General features: G+C 33.9%; 1 protein-coding gene across 20 annotated transcripts in view; it reads left to right on the top strand.

The window, feature by feature from the left end:
• MYCBP2 (MYC binding protein 2) overlaps positions 1 to 22,407 on the top strand; it is a 271,692-nt gene that overhangs the window by 132,629 nt on the left and 116,656 nt on the right. For all 20 annotated transcript variants that reach the window (XM_079903236.1, XM_079903224.1, XM_079903221.1 and 17 more), the window contains 11 exons: positions 1,252 to 1,335; positions 2,759 to 2,855; positions 6,135 to 6,327; positions 6,854 to 7,128; positions 8,459 to 8,680; positions 12,106 to 12,297; positions 14,434 to 14,640; positions 15,511 to 15,642; positions 17,271 to 17,449; positions 20,144 to 20,286; positions 21,741 to 21,841. In XM_079903236.1, coding sequence (XP_079759362.1) covers positions 1,252 to 1,335; positions 2,759 to 2,855; positions 6,135 to 6,327; positions 6,854 to 7,128; positions 8,459 to 8,680; positions 12,106 to 12,297; positions 14,434 to 14,640; positions 15,511 to 15,642; positions 17,271 to 17,449; positions 20,144 to 20,286; positions 21,741 to 21,841 — 1,825 coding nt within the window. The remainder of the gene's footprint in view (positions 1 to 1,251; positions 1,336 to 2,758; positions 2,856 to 6,134; positions 6,328 to 6,853; positions 7,129 to 8,458; positions 8,681 to 12,105; positions 12,298 to 14,433; positions 14,641 to 15,510; positions 15,643 to 17,270; positions 17,450 to 20,143; positions 20,287 to 21,740; positions 21,842 to 22,407) is intronic.

Here is a 22,407-nt window from a genome sequence, read left to right as displayed (position 1 = left end):
TGCTAAAAATTAAATTCGTATAATTGCATGCCAAATTAAGGTAAGTCAGAATGTGGAGATAATAGAACTGCTATTCTTTGCTCTTGTCAGTTGGCATTTGTGTGTATTTCTGGATGTTACCTTGTTTAAAAGCTTGTTTGCAAAATTAGAAATTATACAGAGGAAAATGACAAGGATAGGGAGTTTGGAAACCATGAAAAAGAAATATATACATGCCATAAAATTTGACAGTGCTTATGAAAATACTTTATAAATTGTAAAGCCTTAATGATATGAGATGCTACAGTTTTAATAAAATGTAAAGGGAAATTTACCGTTTAAAGTTCAGGTATAGAGCACTTCCCAGTTTATAAAATACTTTCATTTATATTATCTTGTTTGATGCCCTCAGTAACTTTGTGAAGTGGTTATTAGCCCCGTTTTTACACTCGGGAATAGAGAGACAAAAGGTGAAATGATTTGCGTCAAACTGTATGGCTACTGTGTGGCAGAACCAAATCTGGACCTGGAGTTTCTTGACCCAAAGTCCAGCCGTCTCTATACTCTGTATTCTGATTCATGTGAAAGGACCATCATTTATAAGAGAAATTCAATTTATTCTTTATTATTCTTGAGCATAAACTGTTCAAAATGGGTAGAAGTTATATAATCATGTATTTCATATAGTTTCATTCAGCTCATAAGAGAGCTGACCAGAAAAAGAGCAGGCTAATTTAGGAGGTGAATTCTGTGTTCCTGAATGTTCAAGTAGAATGCTGAAGATAAATTAAGTCTATTGTAACATATCCTTTTCAGCTTACTCTAAGATTGTATGGTAGAACTGGGGAGAGTGCTTTGGTCCAGGACTGTATGATTCCCATATACAGTTCATTCAACCTTGGAATATCATAGCATTTTGAAGATAAAGTTTATGTTATATCTATTTAAGCAGATTTTAAACTGTAAGTTGAAATATTTTGTTAAAAGCTTATTGTTCTAGTTAAAGTTGAGCTTTAACCAGGAGGGAGGGAGCAGAGCAGCTACTCACCTAGGAGCTCCCAATCAGGTTCAACTCTTTCATTTAACCCATTAAGGCATTCAGAGCTAGAATTAAAGTCAGAAGTGTCTTTTTAAGTGTATTTTTGGCCTTAAAGAATGAATCTCTCTTCAGTAATGTAAGATTTGAAAGCATGATTGTTAAACTTTTCATTTCCTTCCATGAATCTTGAATAGTGTTGTCTTTGGTTATATTGTTATTTTTTCTCTTCTTAGGGTTGTTTTCCAATTTAAGAGTTCAAAGAAATCAAATAATGGTACAGATGTTAACGCTGGTCAGATACCTCAATTATTATACAGGTATTTAGCGTATTTATAATCAACATGGTTTATTCTTTTAATATAATGAGCTAGGATCACTGTAAAATATATGGCACAATAAGGGAGAAATTATTCGAAGCATTTAGCTACATTTAATACAAACATTTAATTTATGTTTTGTATATTTTTAAACATTTCTTTACCTCAAGTTAATTTTAATAAAATATCTCTGATGACTCAGATTATCTGTATTATGCCTATAACAGTATTTTAATAACTTATTTTTTAAACCTATTGATTTTCTTACCAATTTCAGAATGTTTTAAACTTTAAAATAATAAAATTTATCTTAGAGAAATGAAATCTGACTGTTAGGTGGGGATTTTAGATGTAGGCCTGGTTGATTGGTTCTACAGTTTTATATTTCTTGTTCATCTTGTGATGGAATGAATTGGAAAATCCCTTGCTGCTGGAAAATTTCCACCTTTAATTAAAATATCAAACAACAGCTTGCTCATATGATAATACTATTATATTTTAACATTATTTAAGAATTTTAATTACTTCATGGTAATTGAGACATATATGGGAACAATGCCTATGTGTGTGCCCATCTATATCTAGGTGATTACTGCAGTAATTTTTATTTTTTTTAATTTTATTATTTTTTTTTGCGGTATGCGGGCCTGCCACTGCTGTGGCCTCTCCCGCTGCGGAGCACAGGCTCCGGACGCGCAGGCTCAGCGGCCGTGGCTCACGGGCCCAGCCGCTCTGCGGCATGTGGGATCTTCCCGGACTGGGGCACGAACCTGTGTCCCCTGCATTGGCAGGCGGGCTCCCAACCACTGTGCCACCAGGGAAGCCCTACTGCGATAATTTTTAGATTAAAGAATTTAAATAGATATAAACCCTCACTAAAAACTGGCATTCTTACTTTAAATAGTAAAAATCAAAGGCAGTACCTTTAGAACAGTGATTCTCTGTCTTCTATATCTTTTATACTAATATCTTTAAGAATCTAGGTGGTATAACCTCACTTTTTCCAAGAGGACATTTTTGTTTGTTTTTATGCAATCTGCTGTAGTCAGTATTTGTAATATGTAGCATTACGAACATAGCAAGTTGCTTGGACTACTCGTGGGTACAGTGGTTGAGTAACTCTTTAATGGTAGCATTTAATAGTAACATTACTAGAGAACATAAGTTACATAATGTTGTCTAGTAAGAGAAGAGAGTTTCTACTACCCAGTCTTACAAAGGTGAGATTTAGAAGATGAGGTACTTATGTGCTAAAAATTTTGCTTAGCATTGGAAAATGTTTGTAAAAAGCCCCATATTGGGATTTTGCCTAACAAAAATGCTTAACTGTTTAATTTGTTTTGCCATTGCAAAAATGTATATTTGAGAATAAAAATGTCGGTGGACTTCCCAACATAAATTTATGTATGTATGCTACCTTCAGACTTCCCACCAGTGACGGCAGTGCTTCAAAAGGCAAACAGCAAACCAGTGAACCTGTACATATCTTAAAGAGATCTTTTGCGAGAACTGTCTCAGTGGTAAGCCATTTTTAAGAATTTCAGCTTTTCTGTCCAGTGCTGAGTTTTGTTTTGATGTTTAGCATTTAGCCACTTTTCTAAGAGTTTATCTTAGCATAGCTTTATAATTCAGATTTGTTTATATTAGCTTTGACATCCCAGGCCAAAGAATAGTCACATTAAATAATGGAAAATAAAGATGTTGACGGATTTTAACATACCTTGCTATTTCTGAAATACATGGTGAATTTTCTTATAAATTATGTATGAACACATATGCTGAAGAAGTTAGAAAGTGAAGGAAAAGTTGAGTGATATTAACCAAGAATGTTACTTTAATGCTAAAGAATTAAGTAGAAGGGTCATATATCTAACTAAGGACTTTGTTGAATTACCTGACCATCCCCTTCGTACATTTAAAGACATGATGCCATTGGGGTTACCAGTGTAGAATGGAAAACCAATAAGATGTAATTGAAACACCGTGGTGTTTCAGCTCAGGAAGTCTGAGTTCTTGCTCTTTCATTTGTTAGTTGAGGACTCTTAGGAAGGTTATCTCAACTATATCATAGCATCATTATGAATTTCTGAGTTAAGGGATATAAAAATTCTATTTAATTTGTAAGGCCCTATATGAATATGATTTATTAATGTAGCTGATAGTCTGTCATGTTAGTAAAATGCATAGGGAGAAGGCTTTTTTCCCTTTCTTTCTTAGTTTTTTTTTTTTTAAACCACAAAATTAATACATGTCCCTGGTGGGAATAGGGTTAAAACTATACTAAAATTATATTGAAGTTCTTTTCCCATCACCCTTTTATCACCATATATAACTGCTGTTTCCATTCGGATGTATATTCTTCCAGACTATTTTTTGTACATAAACAAATTTATTAGTCTCTGTTTACTGTATGCTATATAGTCTTCTTGTTTGTTTTTGATCATACTTAAAGTTCTGCCTATTACTTTTTAAAAATTTCTTTTTTTTAAAAGGTGGTAGTAAAACACTTCACAAATGACATGATTTTTCTTTTATTTATTTTTTTATTCAATTGTAGTTGATTTACAATGCTGTGTTAGTTTCAGATGTGGAGCAAAGTGATTCAGTTATATATATATATATATATATATATATATATATATATATATATATTTTTTTTTTTTTTTTAGATTCTTTTCCCTTATAGGTTATTACAAAATATTGAGTATATTCCCTGTGCTATACAGTAGGTCTTTGTTGGTTATCTGTTTTATGTATAGTAGTGTGTATATGCTAATCCCAAACTCCTAATTTATCCCTCTCCCCTTTTCCCTTTTGGTAACCATAAGTTTGTTTTCTATGTCTATGGGTCTGTTTCTGTTTTGTATATAAGTTCATTTGTATCATTTTTTTTTTTTTTTAGATTCCACATATAAGCAATATCATGTGATATTTGTCTTTCTCTGTCTGACTTACTTCAGTTAGTATGTAATCTCTAGGTCCATCCATGTTGCTGCAAATATCATTATTTCATTCTTTTTTATGGCTGAGTAATACTCCATTCAATTCCATTCTATTACATTCCTTCTTTATCCGTTCATCTGTAATAGCAGCACTAGGGCTGCTGTGAACATTGGGGTACATATATCTTTTCGAATTATGGTTTTCTCTGGATTAATGATAAAAATTTCATCAAATACGCTACGGATATATTCCATGTTAATACATTTGGCTCTATCTGAATTTTTTTAATGTTTGCTTAGTATTCCGTAGAATGGTGTACTCTAATTTATCCAGTTCTATTCCTACCAGAGGACTGTTTGTTTCTCATTTTTCACTATTACAGTTGTGCTTTGGTATTTGAGGGGGAATTGGTTCCAGTACCCCCCCCCCCCACAGATACCAAAATTCCTGGATGCTCAAGTCCATTATATAAAATAGCACAGTGCTTGCATATAACCTACACTCATCCTCCTGTGTACTTTAAATCATCTCCAGCTTACATATAATACCTAATACAATGTAAATGCTATGTAAATAGCTGGCAGTGATTCAAGTTTTGGTTTTTGGAACTTTCTGGAACTTTTTCTTTTCTGAATATTTTCGATCCCTGGTTGGTTGAATCTGCAGATGCAAAACCTGTGAATACAGAGGACCGACTGTATATCCATATCTGTACATATGTGTCTTTGATACTTGCGTACTTCTGTGAATATTTCTACTGGAGGTGGGCTCATTTAAATTTTGATATATCATGTCAAATTCATCTTCCAACAGAGGGTGTGCTTTGAATAAGAGGCTCTTAAGAGCTTTGGCTCCTTCGTACCTTGGCATCCTTTTAGTATTAAGATCAGTTTGGTATCTTTTGATCCAAATAAGTATCTTTACCTCTGTTATGTCTTTTTCAGTGATCTCTTTTATCTGTGTGTAGTAATTCTTTTATATTTATGTCTAAGTGATTTTGTGGTCATTAGGTAATTGTAATCTTTGTATAAGAAACTTACTCAATCATTTCTTTACAATGTTAAAGTACAAACCTTTATTCTTGGTTTTGCCATACCAGAGGACTGAAATTTGGTGGAGATGAGGGAATAAGTGCTTTACTTTGAGATTCATCAAGTATCTGTCATCATAAGCATGATAAAACCCACAGGCCAACTAGAATAGCAAGGGATGCTCACCACCCTAAACTCATATTCTAGAATTTTTAAAGATCCAAATAAGTGTGTTTTTGTATTTTCTAGTCAATTTTAAACTTCTGTTAACTTGTTTATCAAGATTTGGCTGTAGTTCGTATTGTAAAATTTAATATGTAGACAAAAAATAACTTATTTGATATTGTCACTGATATCTAATACTGGAATACTTTATTATATTCAAAGATTATTAAAATGCTTAAAATACTTTTAGTTTATATACATAATACTACACTGACAATATAGAGTTTAATTTTTCTTTCAAGTAAACATGTTTATAAGTGTTTATAAGTGTTTTTATTTATAATGATAAACTAGATAGGTTGGTAGCAACTTAAAACTTAAAAAGTTTTTTAACTTCTTTAACTTAAAAATGTATTTTTAAATAGGTAAATATTGAAGAATGTTGTTTTTGTAGATGCCTAACTACTTCACCTTTTTTGTCAAAGATATTCCTAATGGTAATGTAATGAATGAACTAATAGAATGTCTATTATTTGGGCTACCAAAACTCAGTACAAACTTCAAGGTAAACTTTTCAAGTTGAATGTCATCTTTCTATTTGAGTCAACCTGTGATACCATTTGAACTAATTGTTATCTATTTTTTCATATTCTGGATTAGGAATGTTTTGAGTCATTGTTGAGTATTCTTCACTGGAGCTGGACCACCTTAGTCTTAGGAGTTGAAGAACTAAGAGGATTAAAAGGATTCCAGTTTACAGCCACACTTCTAGATTTAGAAAGACTACGCTTTGTGGGTACCTGTTGTCTGAGGTTATTGCGTGTCTATACCTGTGAAATTTACCCAGTGTCAGGTATGATACATTTTTTAAATGACTTTTGAGGAGAAAATGTTTTGAGACATTGAGAAGGTTTATATAGGGATTACCAAAAGTTTAAGATCCCCAGCTGCCTTTATTTATCCTGCTCGCTCCTGAATTGAGGGGAGAAACTTCGCTTGCTGTGATGCTTATATATTTACTTATAAAGAATATAATAGATTACATGTCATTATGATAACAAAAAGTCATGTTAGACTAAAGTTAAATACTCTAATAAGTTGTTGTTATAAACAGATTCTGTCAGATATAAATATTTTGAATGACTGATTTGGACTTAAATGCTGAAACCTGTGCAGGGTTTTTTTGTTTTTTTCCCCATTTAAGAGTCCTATTTAAAAAGAAATAATTTTGGACCACACATAATCTCTATACTGTTTCATTTCTAGGTTATTAATACTTATGATTTTTAGCCATATAGGAAATTACTTGAATTGTATTGAATGTTTTCATACATATTTATTATTCTGTTTAATTAGCAATCTGCTTTGTTCTCTTAAAGCTGCAGGAAAAGCTGTTGTAGAAGAAACTAGCAAATTAGCAGAATGTATTGGAAAAACCAGAACTTTGCTAAGAAAAATTTTGTCAGAAGGAGTTGATCACTGCATGGTGAAGTTGGATAATGATCCCCAAGGATATCTCAGTCAACCCTTGAGTCTCCTAGAAGCTGTCCTTCAGGAGTGTCATAATACCTTTACTGCCTGTTTTCATTCTTTCTACCCAACTCCTGCCTTACAGTGGGCTTGCCTTTGTGATCTACTGAATTGTTTGGATCAGGTAATTTAAGTTTGTAAAATGTCAGTTGAAAATATGTTATGCTACTTAATACTTTTCAAGAAAATATATTTCAGTTACCTCAGTCTTCTTAACTTGTATAAAAGGTAAATTAAGAAATCAGTTTGGTATATGTGATTTAAATAATTAAAGTTAAAAAAACTGTTTTTCTGTTTGCTTTATCATTTCTTAATTATAAAATTGGCAGGCACATTGTATAGCTGCTGGGTTGTTCTTTGAATCTATAAGTGAGAGCAAGGACAGTTCATGGTAGCCCCCGCCACTCCCATATCTCCAAAACAGTCAGGAGAGAGAGCTGCAAATGAATTTGCATGCTAACATCATTCATTTACTTATGAGGAAACTGCAACCCTCATGAATGTGTATGTCCCAAATCAGTTTCCAAAACCCTGAGCGAAATACTGGCAGAACTAAAGGGAGAAGTAGACAAATTCACGTTGATAGTTGGTGACTATCAGTAATTAATAGAACGTAGAACTCTTTCAGTAATTAATAGAACAACTAGACAAAAAATATCAGTTGGAATACAGAAGATTTGAACAACACTATCCACCACTTTGGCCTAACTGACATTTATGGAAAAGAATGTGCAAGTTGAGTATACATTTTTGTTTCAAGTATACATATTATGTTCACAAAGGTGTATTACATGCCAGGTCATAAAATAAGTCTTAGTAAATTTCATAAGATTAAAATCTTAAAGAAAGTGTTTTCAGACCACAATAGAAGTAAATTAAGAATTAAATGCAAAATATATCAAGGAAAACACCAAATATTTGGAAAATAGACAATACTTCTGAGTAACCAGTGAATCAAAGAAGAATTCCAAAGGAAATTAGAAATTTTTCACACTGAAGATAAAAATATATCGGAATTTATGAGAAGTAGCCAATGTGTTGCTTAGAGAAAAAAAAATTTTTTTTAATGCTTATACTACTAGCAAAGAAGAAAAGTTTAAAATCAGTGATCTAAATTTCTACCTTAAGAAGCCAGAAGAAGAGCAAATCAAACCCAATGTAAGAAGAAAGTAATAAGGAAAGGATCAAAATAATCAAGAGTCAAAATCAATGAAATAGAAAATAGAGAATATTAGCAAAGTCAAAAGTTGGTTCTTTGAAAATAAAACAAAAATTTTAAAACTCCTAGGAAGTCTGATTGAGAGATAAGAGAGAAGGAAAAAACACAAAATACCATTATCAGGAATGAAATAGGAAAGATCACTAAAAGGTTGTTTATCTTTTATATATCAAAAAACTTGGATTATATTGATGCAGTATTTCTTTAGTGGGGTGTATATTTTTGTTTCTAAAAGGATATTCAAGAGGCAAACTTCAAGACATCAAGTAGCCGGCTCCTTGCAGCTGTGATGTCAGCTCTGTGTCACACTTCTGTTAAGCTGACTTCTATCTTCCCTATTGCATATGATGGAGAAGTACTGCTACGATCAATTGTTAAACAAGTTAGCACAGAGAATGACTCAACACTGGTTCACCGTTTTCCCCTTCTGGTAGCACACATGGAAAAACTCAGCCAGGTAGGTCTTTTTCTGAAATATCTTTTATGTGGAAGCAATAAAACTGTAAATGGAGACATACCTAGCTTGGTGCTTATTCTTCTGTATCAGTATGTATATTTACCAAATAATTATGAGTTTTACGAGAAGAGTTAAAATTAAGAAAAAAATTTTCTCTGTTTACCTGTAAATGAGCAATCTTTTTTCTCTAATTTTTCATTTTAAATGATCCCTAACCCATAAAGAACTTGATAGAGTTATGAGATAAATTCCTGTATGTTTGTTTTTTGCTGAACCATTTAAAAAATTGCAGATACTATAAGCAAACTTTTATATTCTAATATAGTATTTTAGATTGCCAAGATAGAATTTTAGGGAAATAAATAATTTTAAAAACATTTTTTTCTATAACATTTTGGTATGTTAAGATAAGTATTATAAAACAGTAGTCATAGGAAACATTGTTTAATAAGTGTTTCTTGTTTATTAGAAAGCATAGTGGAGAAAAATTAAATATACATGAAAACCATATATAATTACTAACAAGTTTGATGAGAAGTAATCTTTAAAATTAAAGCAAAAAAAAAAAAAGAGTAGAAAATAGAACAGTTATCCCAATTAGTGTACAGTAGCAATTTTCTGTTGACTGAAGAAACAGAAAAATTATGAGAAAAATTTCAATGACATACAGAAACAAAACAGGACAATAGCAGAATGGGAAGAAAATTTGCAGTTAATATAATACCTTTATAGTATCCCAGTAGAAATAATAAAAGTAAATATGAGGGAATTTAGAGAGTAAGGCAGCATGGGAAAATTTTCAGCCTTACTAGTAATTAAATGTGGGTGAAAGTTCTATCAAGGTATCAATATATTTGTAAAAAATTAGGAGAAATAAATTTTTTCTCTTACAAAGCTCCTGTGCTGGTGAGACTGTGAGGCAACCTACTAACCTTGTTTAAGTGAAATAGTTGAATTTGGATATATCAACTTGATAGAATATGGTTCTATCAGCCATGAAAAATAACTACATTTACATTTAATATCAGAGCAGATGTTTTTAAGTTTTTAAAATAAAAAGTCAGAAACCAAAGTATATATATATATATATATATACACTATGATGGCAAACTATGTAAAATATGTATGCAAAAACCTGCATATTTTGAAAGAGAATACTGGAAGTAAAAATAATATTTAGGTGATAAAGCTATGGATAATCTGTTTTTCTTTTTAAATTCCCTTTAGTGTTGCAGTGTTTTCCTTAAAAATAGAGTAAAAGTTCAAAATATTAAAAAAAATTTTTTTGAGAACTGCTAACATTTGGTAATTATTAAAATTAATAATTGCATATTTGCATGTCTGTATTAATATTCTGTGAAGATATATGCTGGTTATTATATATTCTTCTGCCCTCTTTTTAGTGGATAATATAGAATTCTACCATTTGGATGTAGCATAATATAGTCAACCAATCCTTTCTCTCTAAATATTTTTAGATTTTCCCAATATTTCAGTATTTTAAACAATGCAGCTGAAAATATCATTGACCATATTTTTATGTGTATACAAAGTGATTTTCCCAGAATAAATCTTCAGGAGTGGAAAATTCTTAAGTCAAAGGAAAACACGTTAAGACTTCACTAAAATTGCCAAAATGCCCTGCAGAAAGCTAATGTCAGCTTGCATTCCCCACCACTAGTGAATAAGAGTTCCTTTTGCTAAAATTTTAGTGGCAGTAATGTGCTAATATATATATTTTTTTGGCCTTTTAACTAAAACATATTGGCACTCTTGATTTCATGTTTAAGATTTTATGGGAAGCTTCTCGTATTAATCTTTTAATTACTAGTTAGAAACTTAAGTGGACGTAACTGGATAAATGCACTCCACACACACCCCTATGCCCCACCCCCCAAAGAAAGCCCATCTAGATTACTGATTATAGAGTACACTTGGGGATTAAGTTTCATCCAAAGCTAATTTTCTGAGATGTTCCAAAAAGTAAAGTTTTTGGAGAATGAAAGTGATGCAAAGGATAGAAGAATTGTAATTTTAACAGAATCAAGAATTGATTATTTTAAAGCCAGGAAGACGAATTACATAGGATACTGACCTAAATGTTATGGAAATTTTATTCAAAGATAGTAGAAATAACTTAAAAATTGAAGATTATCTCTAAGTAACTTTGTATTTTCAGCCTAAGATTGGACATTAAGAAAATATGAGAAATTGTACACATTGTTGAGAGTGATTCATAATAACGCTCATGATGATTTTAACTGAAAAGTTACTTAATTTTTTCTAATGGATTGAAAGTACACTCATTTATATATTTGGTTTGTCTCGGGGAGAATGATTTAAGACCGTTTTCCACCTCGAGATTTTTATGACTTTATGAAATCTGTTGAACCTGCGATATCTTGTAATGCAATATGGAATGTAAGTATTATGGAAGAACTTGCTTGCTCAGGGGCAACAAAGTGTTTTTTGATAACGTACTCATAGCAAATGGTTCCCCGATTTTACAGATGAGGTTGAGGCACTATGAAAAAGCTGGAATTTACAGATGAGGTTGAGGCACTATGAAAAAACTGGAACTAGATCTCAAATTGTTTGATTCCCTAGTCCACAGGACAGCTGAAAGGGTCATTGGTCACGACTGGCCCTCTGATGAAACTGAATGCATCTTGTTCTCTGTTCACAGTGAGCTAAAAGATATTGAGGATGGTAAAAGAGATAAAGAGTGTTCATGCTGGATATCAATTAAATTATTCATCTTTTCCCCTTTTTTTTCTGGAAAAAAAAGTATTTTCCCACTGGTCTTTAATGGGACTCTGTAATTTCTTATTTTGAAAGTTTTTCATTGGTAGAGGTTGGAATTTCTTATCTTCACTTCTGAAATCAAGTACAATAGGAATTGTAAAGCTGCACAGAAGTATTTATTGAACAACTCTATATTTTTGTTACATGCATGTACAGAAAGAATTTTATTAGAAAACAGATTTGTATAGACTATTTCTCAGTTGCTTTGTCTTTAAATCAGAAATCATTAAATTATTTCGTACCAGAAATAATTATCTCAGTTTTGAATTTTGTCCTATAGAAATAGCTTTTTAAATAGGAAGAGTTTTTTTCTGTCATATATGACTCTTACTGAAAAGTTAAATAAGAAGGTAGGTGAAAATGACCCTAAGTTAATAAAAACACAGATACCTTGTAAATGTGTGGTACTTTGGTGATGCCCAGGGACTGACAACTTAAAAAAGAACTTCTATGGGAAAAGTAGATATAGTGACTCCACATACAACTGGATAGATACATAGACATAGACTCAAGTCTGAATTTTAAAGGTGTCATCTAGCAAGACAAGATTTTGCAATTGAGTACTCACGTGAAGGAAAATAAAGCAATATCTTAGAACGTTTTATTTTCATGTATCATAGAATGAAGAGAATATCTCAGGGATGACAAGCTTCCGTGAAGTTCTGGAGAAAATGCTGGTTATTGTCGTGCTCCCAGTCAGGAACAGCCTGAGGAGAGAAAACGAGCTCTTCTCCTCCCACCTGGTCTCCAACACTTGTGGATTACTGGCCAGTATTGTCAGCGAACTGACAGCATCAGCCCTGGGATCTGAAGTAATGTTATATTTTGATATTGGATAATGAGCACATGTTTAAATTCTCCACATTGTTTCTTTTTTCATATATTTTGGCTTTGTAGAAACTAATTTTTGTTAAGAAAAAACATTGAAGCTAGGCTGTTTTGGGGGTTTTGTTTTTTTCTCTCCCTTCCTTATACTCTTCTCTGCTCTTCTTTGCTTCCTCTCTCTCACCAGTTTACCCAGGATGTTGCAGTAATACAAGGCATACATTTTCCCCTCAACTGCCCCATTGCACAACCCACCACCATGCCCCAATAAAAGCAAAACTAGTTTTCACTGCTGGGTAATGAGAAGTAGAAGTAGGACTACTAAGGAATATGCGGTATGGAAAAGGTAAAGAGGTTCAAACCTTAGCTCTGCCAACTTGATTGACCCTAGACAAACACATATGTAAAATGGGAATAATAATTTTTATCTCACTTATATCACAAAGGTTTTTCTTTAATTGTAGTAAATTAGGTAACAAAAAATTTATCATTCTAATCATGTTTATGTGTATAGTTCAGTGGCATCAAGTACATCCACATTGTTGTACAGCCGTTATTACAGAGTTTTAAAAGGATCAAATATTAATATGTTTGAGGAAACCACATTGAAACATTTTAAAGTGCCTTTACATTTTTGTAAAGTAATTATTTTTCACCAGTTCACTGCCCTGCTCACTCTGTTTTATAATTTATCTAAATGTTTTGACTGAATTTGGTGAATGTTTCTATTTTTTTCCTAAAAAAGTAGATGGTAGATTGGTTTTGAAAATCATGTCATAATGTGAAATATCTTATATCATTCAAATGAATGTTTAATAACCAGGATGTACTGACTGACCCCAGGTCTCTCGTTTCTTGCAAAGGAACGTCTATTTTACTTCTATAATTCCTAGTCTTTGCTTTTACTTACTTAAACAGATTTATTTCAGAATCTATTCTCAATTAATCCATTCAGTCTACACTCATTACTGATTCATAGTGAGAGTTTAGCCTTTAGGATTCCTAAATGATTACACATACCTGAACAGATTTTAGTATCTCACCCTGGCCTAGGAGGTGAAGCCCTGGTCAGAACATTTTAATTTTCTTTTTCACTTATTCATTCAGTCTATAATATGCTTCCCTCTTGTACTAGGCCATGGAGGAGAAAGTTTATAAGGCCTCAGTCCCCATCAGAAATTTGCTATGTAGTAATACCCTGTGAACTTACTTTTCTAATGAAAAGGAATGCCCAAAGTTGCAAGTGCCTAATATACAACCTTGGGAGTTTCTAAAGGTCCTGTCTTAGATATCCACATTTTTTTTTTCTCAGAGGAGTTTGTCATTCTTGCTAGAATCATAAACTTCAATTTTTAATCCTTGTAGGTCTTTCAGACTTCTGCAGCCAACTTAGATAAGAAACAGGCTCTATAATTAAAAAGATAGTTTCAAACCAAAATAAGTGCTCTGATCCTCTCTAATCAAAGTCTGTAATTAATGATGTTGTACAGGTGTCTGTGTGTGTGTGTGTGTGTGTGTGTGTGTGTGTGTGTGTGTGTGTGTGTTTTCACATTGACTGCCAAGTTATCATAGTATACATTAGCGATATTCAGACTTAAGGCACAGAACATTTTCTGCAATGACGTCTTAGCTTGAAAACTCACAAATAAGAGGAAGGGTGGTCTGACTGAAGAGGGGAACCTTGAGTCTGCCTGCCTTGAATATCCATCTGTCCAGGATTCCTAGTGTTGTATGTGTAGCATAGTTTGAAAACTATTGGTCTATAAAATATTGATGAAATTTTTGGTATCTCTTTGCAAAGTGAATGATAATTCATGCATATATTATGACTGTGATAACTTACAAGTTTATAGTTCTGACATAAATTAAGTGAAAAGTATAGTTTAATATGACTAAAAAAATATACTGTTACATGATACTGATTTGTGAATGTAGAGTAATAAAATCTGATTTTATTCTTCGTTAATCTCTTATTGGAATGTACCTTTAGGAAGGTTTAAACCCTCTTGTTAAAGGTAGGTTATTTCACTGAACTTCCTAGAAACCTTTGGATAGTTTTGTTAAAGGTATATTAGTAACGCTCAGGTCCAGACTACTGATGTAGTTGCTTTTGTTGTTCACAGGTTGATGGGCTTAATTCTCTCCACTCGGTTAAAGCCAGTGCTAACCGATTCACAAAGACAAGTCAGGGGAGAAGTTGGAACACTGGGAATGGGTCCCCAGATGCAATCTGTTTTTCAGTAGACAAACCTGGAATAGTTGTGGTTGGTTTTTCTGTCTATGGAGGAGGTGGAATTCATGAATATGAATTAGAGGTGTTGGTTGATGATGTGAGTACCACTCTTACAGTGTTCCTCTTGCTGTGTGGGTTGTGTGTCAGGACATATCGTCATTATAATGTACAGTACAGTACAGTGGTCCACATCCTCGAGGGCTTAGCAGATTAGTCATAGATGGACAACGTTAGAGAAATTGAAAGGGAGCGATTCTACATGATTGCTCATGTGCCATTTTGGATCTCTCCTGCCTCATGTTTTTTGCACTTCCTGGGAGGATTTTAAATGAAAAAACTAGAAATTATATAGCTAAGCCTCTGACTATAAATCTTGAGTAATTTTTTTTGCTATTGTAGTATTTCAGAAAACAAGAACAATATTCAGACTGGTATTATTACCCGTATCAGTGATTAAGCAATTTTGTCAGAGTGCCAGTGGATGATTCTTAGTAAAGATAGCGGTGCTGACTGAGTTAGCAGTATCTTGCTGTATCCACTATAAATTTTTTTAAGTACCTGAGTTTTACAAAGTTTTATTAAAGTGAGACAGACAGGTAGCATATAAATCATTTGCTGGTAAATAACATTATATCTGTATTTTGCTTCTTTTGAGCAATTAATTTGAATTATTTCCTTACTTCACTAGGCTCTATAATTAGATATAGCATCCTTATGAAGAAGGGGGAATCATTTTAAGACAGATGAAAAAGCCTATTTATATGATATAATTTGTAGATGTCTCAGGAAATCAGATAAAAATGAATAGTTCTAGAGGACCAAAAGTGTTTTCTTTAGTACGTATGGATAAATGCTAATGGATAATTTTATATGCAAGGAAATAAACTCTTAAAAACAGTCATTGATAAGTCAAAATTGTTCATTTAATGAAATTAAGAGCATGTGGGTTTTGTTTTGTTTTAATTAGAGTGAACATGCAGGGGATTCAACTCATTCTCACAGATGGACATCTCTAGAATTAGTCAAAGGAACTTATACAACAGATGATTCACCCAGTGATATAGCTGAAATCAGACTTGACAAAGTTGTTCCTTTAAAGGTAATTTTAACAGTATCTTTCTTTTGTAAATAGGATGTATTATTATGAGTTTACTTTAAAAATAGTGAAAAGTATTCCTATATGTGGTCCTTTAAATGTTTCTAGAGTACCAACTGTATTCCTGATACTGTACTGTATTATATTCTATTTTTGCAAAAGATCTCTTCAAGTCTGGTATAGTGGAAAGTATCCATAGGTTCTGGAGTCAAACAAACCCAGCTTCAGATACCTGCTCTTCCAAATATTAGCTCTAAGACATTGGATATGCCATCATTTGCCCACTCTGAGGCTGATTTGTACATTGGGAAGGATAATACCTCCATTGTAGTGTTGCTCAGATTAAACTAAGGAATGGAATAAGGTACTTGCCTCAATGTCTAGCACAATATATTAGAAACTCAATAAATACTAGTTCCTGTTTTTCTTCTCCTGTTGTGCCAAAACTCATGTAAAGAGCCAGTGGTCTTAACAGATCGTATTAAATAACTATTAAGGTTATTATTATTTTATATAACTTGACTGTCTTGCAGAAAATAACTATTTAGCAAAACAAATTTTACTTAACATTAAAGTAATAATTTATAGAGTAATTCTGAATCCAACTATAATAATTTTTATTAGACAGCAGAACTTTGGATGAGGTAAGTTCATCAGTTACTTCATCAAAAGCATAAATGATACCAAAAAAAACCAAAAAGAAACCCATCATTATGAAGTTTATGTCACGGATCATTAGGTGCCAGTATCTATGTCTCACATTTTCTATATACAGTGAATCTTGTTTTGGAGAACTTTTTCTTATGGATATTTTTTTTCCATGTCTGTCTGCCTGTCTATTTCTGTCTCTGAATGTCTCTCTTAAAATAAAAATATAATGGATTCACCATTATTATTTCCCATATTTAAAACTGTTTCAAAACTTAAACTCATCAAAGGAAAATATTAATTCATGTATTTAAAATCTTTTATTATGGGTAATATTTTTTACAGTGTGATTAAAAACTAGAGGCAAGAGCTAGAGCCCCACTGCCTGTATTTAAATCCTAGTTTCATCACTTACTAGCTGTGTGACTTTGGGCAAGTTACTTAACTTCTCTGTGCTGCAGAGTCCTCATCTGTAAAATAGGGGTAATAATGGCACTTACCTTATGAGGTCATTTTAAGGATTAATTTAATTAAAGTAAATTACAGAAAGTACTCAGGACAGTTTCTGTTAAATAATAAACATCAATAAGTGTTAGTCATCACCCTGTTTGATTGGTTAAAAAAACTCATTTAACCAAATTGTCTATAAATATAACAGATTCATTATACAGTTGACCCCGGAACAACGTGGGGGTTAGGGGTGCTGACCCTCCTCACAGTGGAAAATCCAAGTATAACTTATAGTCAGCCCTTTTTGTACCTCCCTATACTGGTTCCGCATGTGTGGATTCGTCCAACCTCGGGTCGGGTAGTACCGTAATATCTACTGTTGGAAAAAATCCCGTGTAAGTAAACCCAGGCAGTTGAAACCTCTGATGCTCAAGGCTCAACTGTATTTGCCCAGTTTGCTGCTAGAGCTCGTTTTATATATCCTCTGTACATTATAAATAAATATAAACATGCCTTACATCTTTATCATGAAGGAAAATGTTAAATATGCTGTGCGCTTGAGGAACTATGGAAGCCGCACAGCAAACGGAGATGGAGGAATGACCACGGTTCAGTGCCCTGATGGCGTGACGTTTACATTCAGCACGTGCAGCTTGAGTAGTAATGGCACAAATCAAACCAGAGGACAGATTCCACAGATCCTCTACTACAGGTAGGTGTGTGTATAGAGATCAGGGAGCTATTCTACAGTGGTAGAACATGTGCAATTTACTACCAAGGTACAAAACGCTAAATGGGCAGTGATAATTGAATTATACAGCGTATCTTCATTGCACTTGCTAATTTGTATAAAAAGATCTCATTTTCATATGTAAATTCAGTGTTTACTTTAAAATGTTCTTTGTCATTTCTTTAATCTCTTTGAAATGTTTATATACTGGGCATATGTGCTTGGCATATGTGTTTGTTGTCACTCTTATAGTTTTGTGGTCTGCATTTTCTAATTTTAATGGAATTTATTCATTTTTTTTTAAATACCAAAAGTTAATGATCAAATCATCTCTACCAAAGTACTGTTGTTACCTTGAACCAGTTATCCAGTCTGCAAAACATTTTGGTGTCTGTGAATCTAGTCCTTGGCGCCCTAGAATATATAATGATGTATTTCTAATATTTTTAACTAAAGCCATTCCTTAGGTAAACAGTGGAAAACAAAGAATTAACAACAATTTTGAGTTAAAAAAAACACTTTTAAATATACATTTCTCACTGAGTCTGAATTTTTCTTTTAGCAACTTGGCTGGAATCGTAGGTAGTAGTGAGTTCCATTCACCACATTGGTCCTCAACCTGACTTGACATCAAATCACTGAAGTTGCATATCACTTTCAGAGGCTTACTGCTTCCTCTGTTTCCTTCGTAAACAGTCAAGAGGACACTGCCTAGGCACAAAATGTTTTTCCCTAGATGTAGATGATCTGCTTTCTTTCTCCATGTAAAATAGAATAGAAATAGTAGGCATTAAATAGCTACATAGTGGCATGTTGCTGCTGAGATACAAAAGCTTTCTAATCTTTTTACCCTAATGAAAAACCTTTTCTGTTACACAGCCGCACAGTAAACAGCACATTATTCGCTTTCTCAAAAAGTAGATTGGAAGCCATCAGACACAAAAGAAGAGTTATATGTTTCAAAAAGCTGGAGAGCCCCTTAAAAACATCTGCTGTCCAGACTTTATATCTTACACAAAATACAGTGTTTTTGATATTTTGATATTTTCCACCAAGGTTTAAATATCTTCAGCTTTAATTTTTTTTTTTTTTTTTTTTTTTGCGGTACGCAGGCCTCTCACTGTTGTGGCCTCTGCCGTTGCGGAGCACAGGCTCTGGACGCGCGGGCTCAGTGGTCATGGCTCACGGGCCCAGCCGCCCCGCGGCATGTGGGATCTTCCCAGACCGGAGCACGAACCCGTGTCCCCTGCATCGGTAGGCGGACTCTCAACCACTGCGCCACCAGGGAAGCCCAGCTTTAAATTTTAATTAATTAAGTTTTAAAAGATTAAAATCACTTGACCATTAAAACCATGCTACTCTGATGGCTCCCAAGTTTATATCTCTAGCTTCCATCTCCTCTGAGCCCTGGAATGAATATCCAGGTCCCTCTGATATCTTCATCTGAGTGACAGTAATGGAGATGGTGATGAGAGTTCCTATGTACTGAGCACTTCCTTTATGCCACGCGGTGCTCTGAGGGCATTCCTTGTCTTAGCTCAGTCAGTCCTCACAGGAACCCCTGTGAGGTGGGCAGTTTCCTATCCCTCCTTTACAGATGAGGGAACTGAGCCCTAGAGCGGCTCCACAACCTGCCTGAAGTCTCACTCATAGTAAATTATGGTCCTGGGGTTTGTAGGCAGGAAATTGGACTCCTGATGACCCACCTTTAACCACTGTACCACACACACGTCCTCTTTACGGTTGGCTAATAGACGTCTTAGTGGTAGTAGTCCACAGTCCTCCTCCCCACCCACAGGTACAGGTACAGCAAACACCTTGGGGGCATTCTTGACATCCCTCTTTCCCTCACACTTTACATCAGTAAGTCTTGGCAGCCGTACTTTTAAAATGTCCTACATCTGACCTTTTCTACCGCTCCCATAATTAACAGTCTAGCCCAAACCATCACGCCAACCTGGGTAGCTACCTGGATAACTGGATCTTAGAGGAAATAGCTTCAAACAAGTCTCCCTCCTTTCACTGCTGCTCTCCTACAGTCTGTCCTCCACCGCACAGCCAGAGTGATCTTAGAGAAATGTAAATTGTATCAAGTTCTGCCCTTGCTCACATTCCCCTCATAGCTTCCCCTTCCCATTCCAGGATAAAATGTAAAGTCTTTACTGTGGTGTTTAAACCTCACGTGATCTGACTCCTATTTACCTTGCCCACCTGTCACCCTTCACTCTCTGTCCTTTCATTCTAGTCGCACACACTCTTTCTCCTTTCATTCCAGTTCAAGGAACTCACAAGATGGGTGAGTTCAAGGAACAGAATGAAGACAGAATGTCTTCATTCTGTTCCTTGAACTCACCCATCTTGTTCCTGTCTGAACTTTTATCTTACTGTTCTTTTTGCCTGAATACTCTTCTCTCAGCTCAGATCTTTTTTAACACAATTCAGGCCTTTGTTTAAATAGCAGTTCCATCATGATCTTATTTAAAATAACTTTGTGCCCTTATCTGGCTTTATTTTTCTTTGAAGCCCTATTACTCCTTAAAACTGTATAGCTCTATATTTACTTTTTTTAACTGGAACTTTTTTAACTTAAATGAGCTGTGATCCAGATATGATTCCTAGAGTTAGGTCTGTTTTACCCGCCATGTAAAATGATCTCATGTGTTACTTATGTTATAGGAGTGAATTCGATGGAGATTTACAATCTCAACTTCTGAGTAAAGCCAATGAAGAAGATAAAAACTGTAGCAGAGCTCTCTCTGTGGTAAGCACTGTTGTTCGAGCTGCAAAAGACCTCTTGCACAGAGCTCTTGCCGTGGATGGTAAGACTTCTCTTTTACTTCCTTAATAGTCATATTTTAGATTCTTTATTCCCCAGCTTATGCACAGAGCTACTGAAGAAGAACCATCTTGTAGAATCCCAGAAGGTTTTATTCATTATAGATCTACACATATACGTACATTAATTGGGGATCAGCCATACTCCATACACCAATGCAGAATTTTTTAGAATGTTCAGAAGTAATGATTTTACACTGTAGTTTTCTTACTTAGCCCATTAAGAGAAAAACTCTTGGTTAAACTGAGTCTTTGCTTCTTTCAGTAGTCAAAAAAACATTTCGTTTTCTCCTTTAGGCCTGTTTTTCTTTTTCTGTGTTCTATTTCTAGCAATAGTATCACCATTCATCCAAAGGTCTGGGTAATCCCAAACATCTCCCCAGATTCACTTGTCTCATGTGAGTTCTGTAAATTCTTCCACTGGAAGTTCTCCAGTTTGTATTCTCCTCTCTATCTGTTCTCCCACAGTTCAAGTTGCCATGGTTCAAGCACATGTTCTCTTTTTCATGGGTTGATAACATCCTAATAATCTCCCTGCCACCTTTCCCCCACTCCCCATCTAGTTATCTAGTCATCTTCCACACTGGCAGCAGAGTTACATTTACAAAAACATTACTGTTAGCTATAACATTTGTTCCTAAATGTAGTTGCACATCAGAATCACCTGAGAAGCTTGCTGAAAATAAAGAATATTTGGTCCATCCAAACTAGGGGTTTAGGCTGAACTAAGAAACTATTGCCCAGCCTACTTTGATGCAACAGCAGATCTAGAAACAAGTATTTGGAAATAATTGGCCTTCAATATAAAGGTCTTCATAACGTAGATTCAACTTATCTTCCCAGCACCATGTTCATGGAGAAATAATTAAAATGTTCATCAGCAAAGTGCTTTTTCCTTGGAAAAAATAGAAGGCAATATAGCTAATAACAGCAAACATTTTTGGAGTACTTAATATGTGCAGGCATTGTTCTAAGCATTTTACATGTGTTAACTCACTGGATCATCACAACATCCAGTGAGGGAAGTATTGTTATCCTGTCTTACAGATGAGTAACCTGCACACAAAGATTACGTAGTTTGCCTAATGACAGAAATATAGCTATGTGTTGCACCAAGATTAGTGGTTTAAAATCATGACTGTTACCCTAAGTTCTAATTCTGGCTCTGTCATTTTACAGGTGTATGATTTTGGATAATATACTTAAACACCGTGTGCCTTGGTTTCCACTTCTAAAAGGGGCGATAATAAAAGTACCTTATTGTAAGGATTAATTGAGATAATGTATGTAAAGCCCTTAGAGTAGTGCCAGGTCCTTTATAAGCACTCAATCAATGTCAACTATAATTTTACTCAAGAGACTAGAATACAGGCTTAGGACAGCATATATACATTACAATGAAATTACCTTCTAACTATAGTTTTAATGCCTTTTTTAGCTGATGACATTCCAGAACTGCTTAGCTCTTCCAGTCTGTTTTCCATGCTGCTTCCCCTTATTATAGCCTACATAGGACCAGTAGCTGCTGCTATTCCCAAGGTGTGTGATTTAATTCTCTAACTTTGAATCTTTTTTGTAAATATAATTTTATTTAGACTTTATATCTTTCCTTTAAAAATACTTCAATATTTGAGGCATCTGGGTTACAGGTAACAAGCAGGTAGACATGTAAATGGTAGAAGTTATTAGTTAAATAACTAATTCTCTGATCTTAGTATTGTTTACTGGATTACCATGCTTACTTATTGGCTTTACATTTGAAGAACTTGGGAATAGGAAATATATTTTAGAATATGATATGTAAGGAAAGCTTAAATTCACTGAGATCTTTAAAAGTTATAATGTCGGTGCCAAATCTCCATTTCGAATAAAAATAACAATGTTAAAGGATAGGAGTGTTGTAAAATTGTGAAATATTCAAGACGTGGAAGAAATTATAAACTACTGATTCTTTGGCATAATTAAATTTGAGTAAAACCTAGTTTACTGCAGGTCCCAAAAAGGCAGAAGGGTTTAAAAATATGGACTAGGCTGTATGTAACATCTAAGGTAAATTTAAGATAAGTCTTTTTTTTTTCTTTCCATAGAACAGATTTCTCTTTGAA

This window comes from Stenella coeruleoalba, assembly GCF_951394435.1.
Source record: "Stenella coeruleoalba genome assembly, chromosome: 18".
In the NCBI taxonomy this organism is placed as follows: Eukaryota; Metazoa; Chordata; class Mammalia; order Artiodactyla; family Delphinidae; genus Stenella; species Stenella coeruleoalba.
This window is presented reverse-complemented; position numbering and strand designations above follow the sequence as displayed.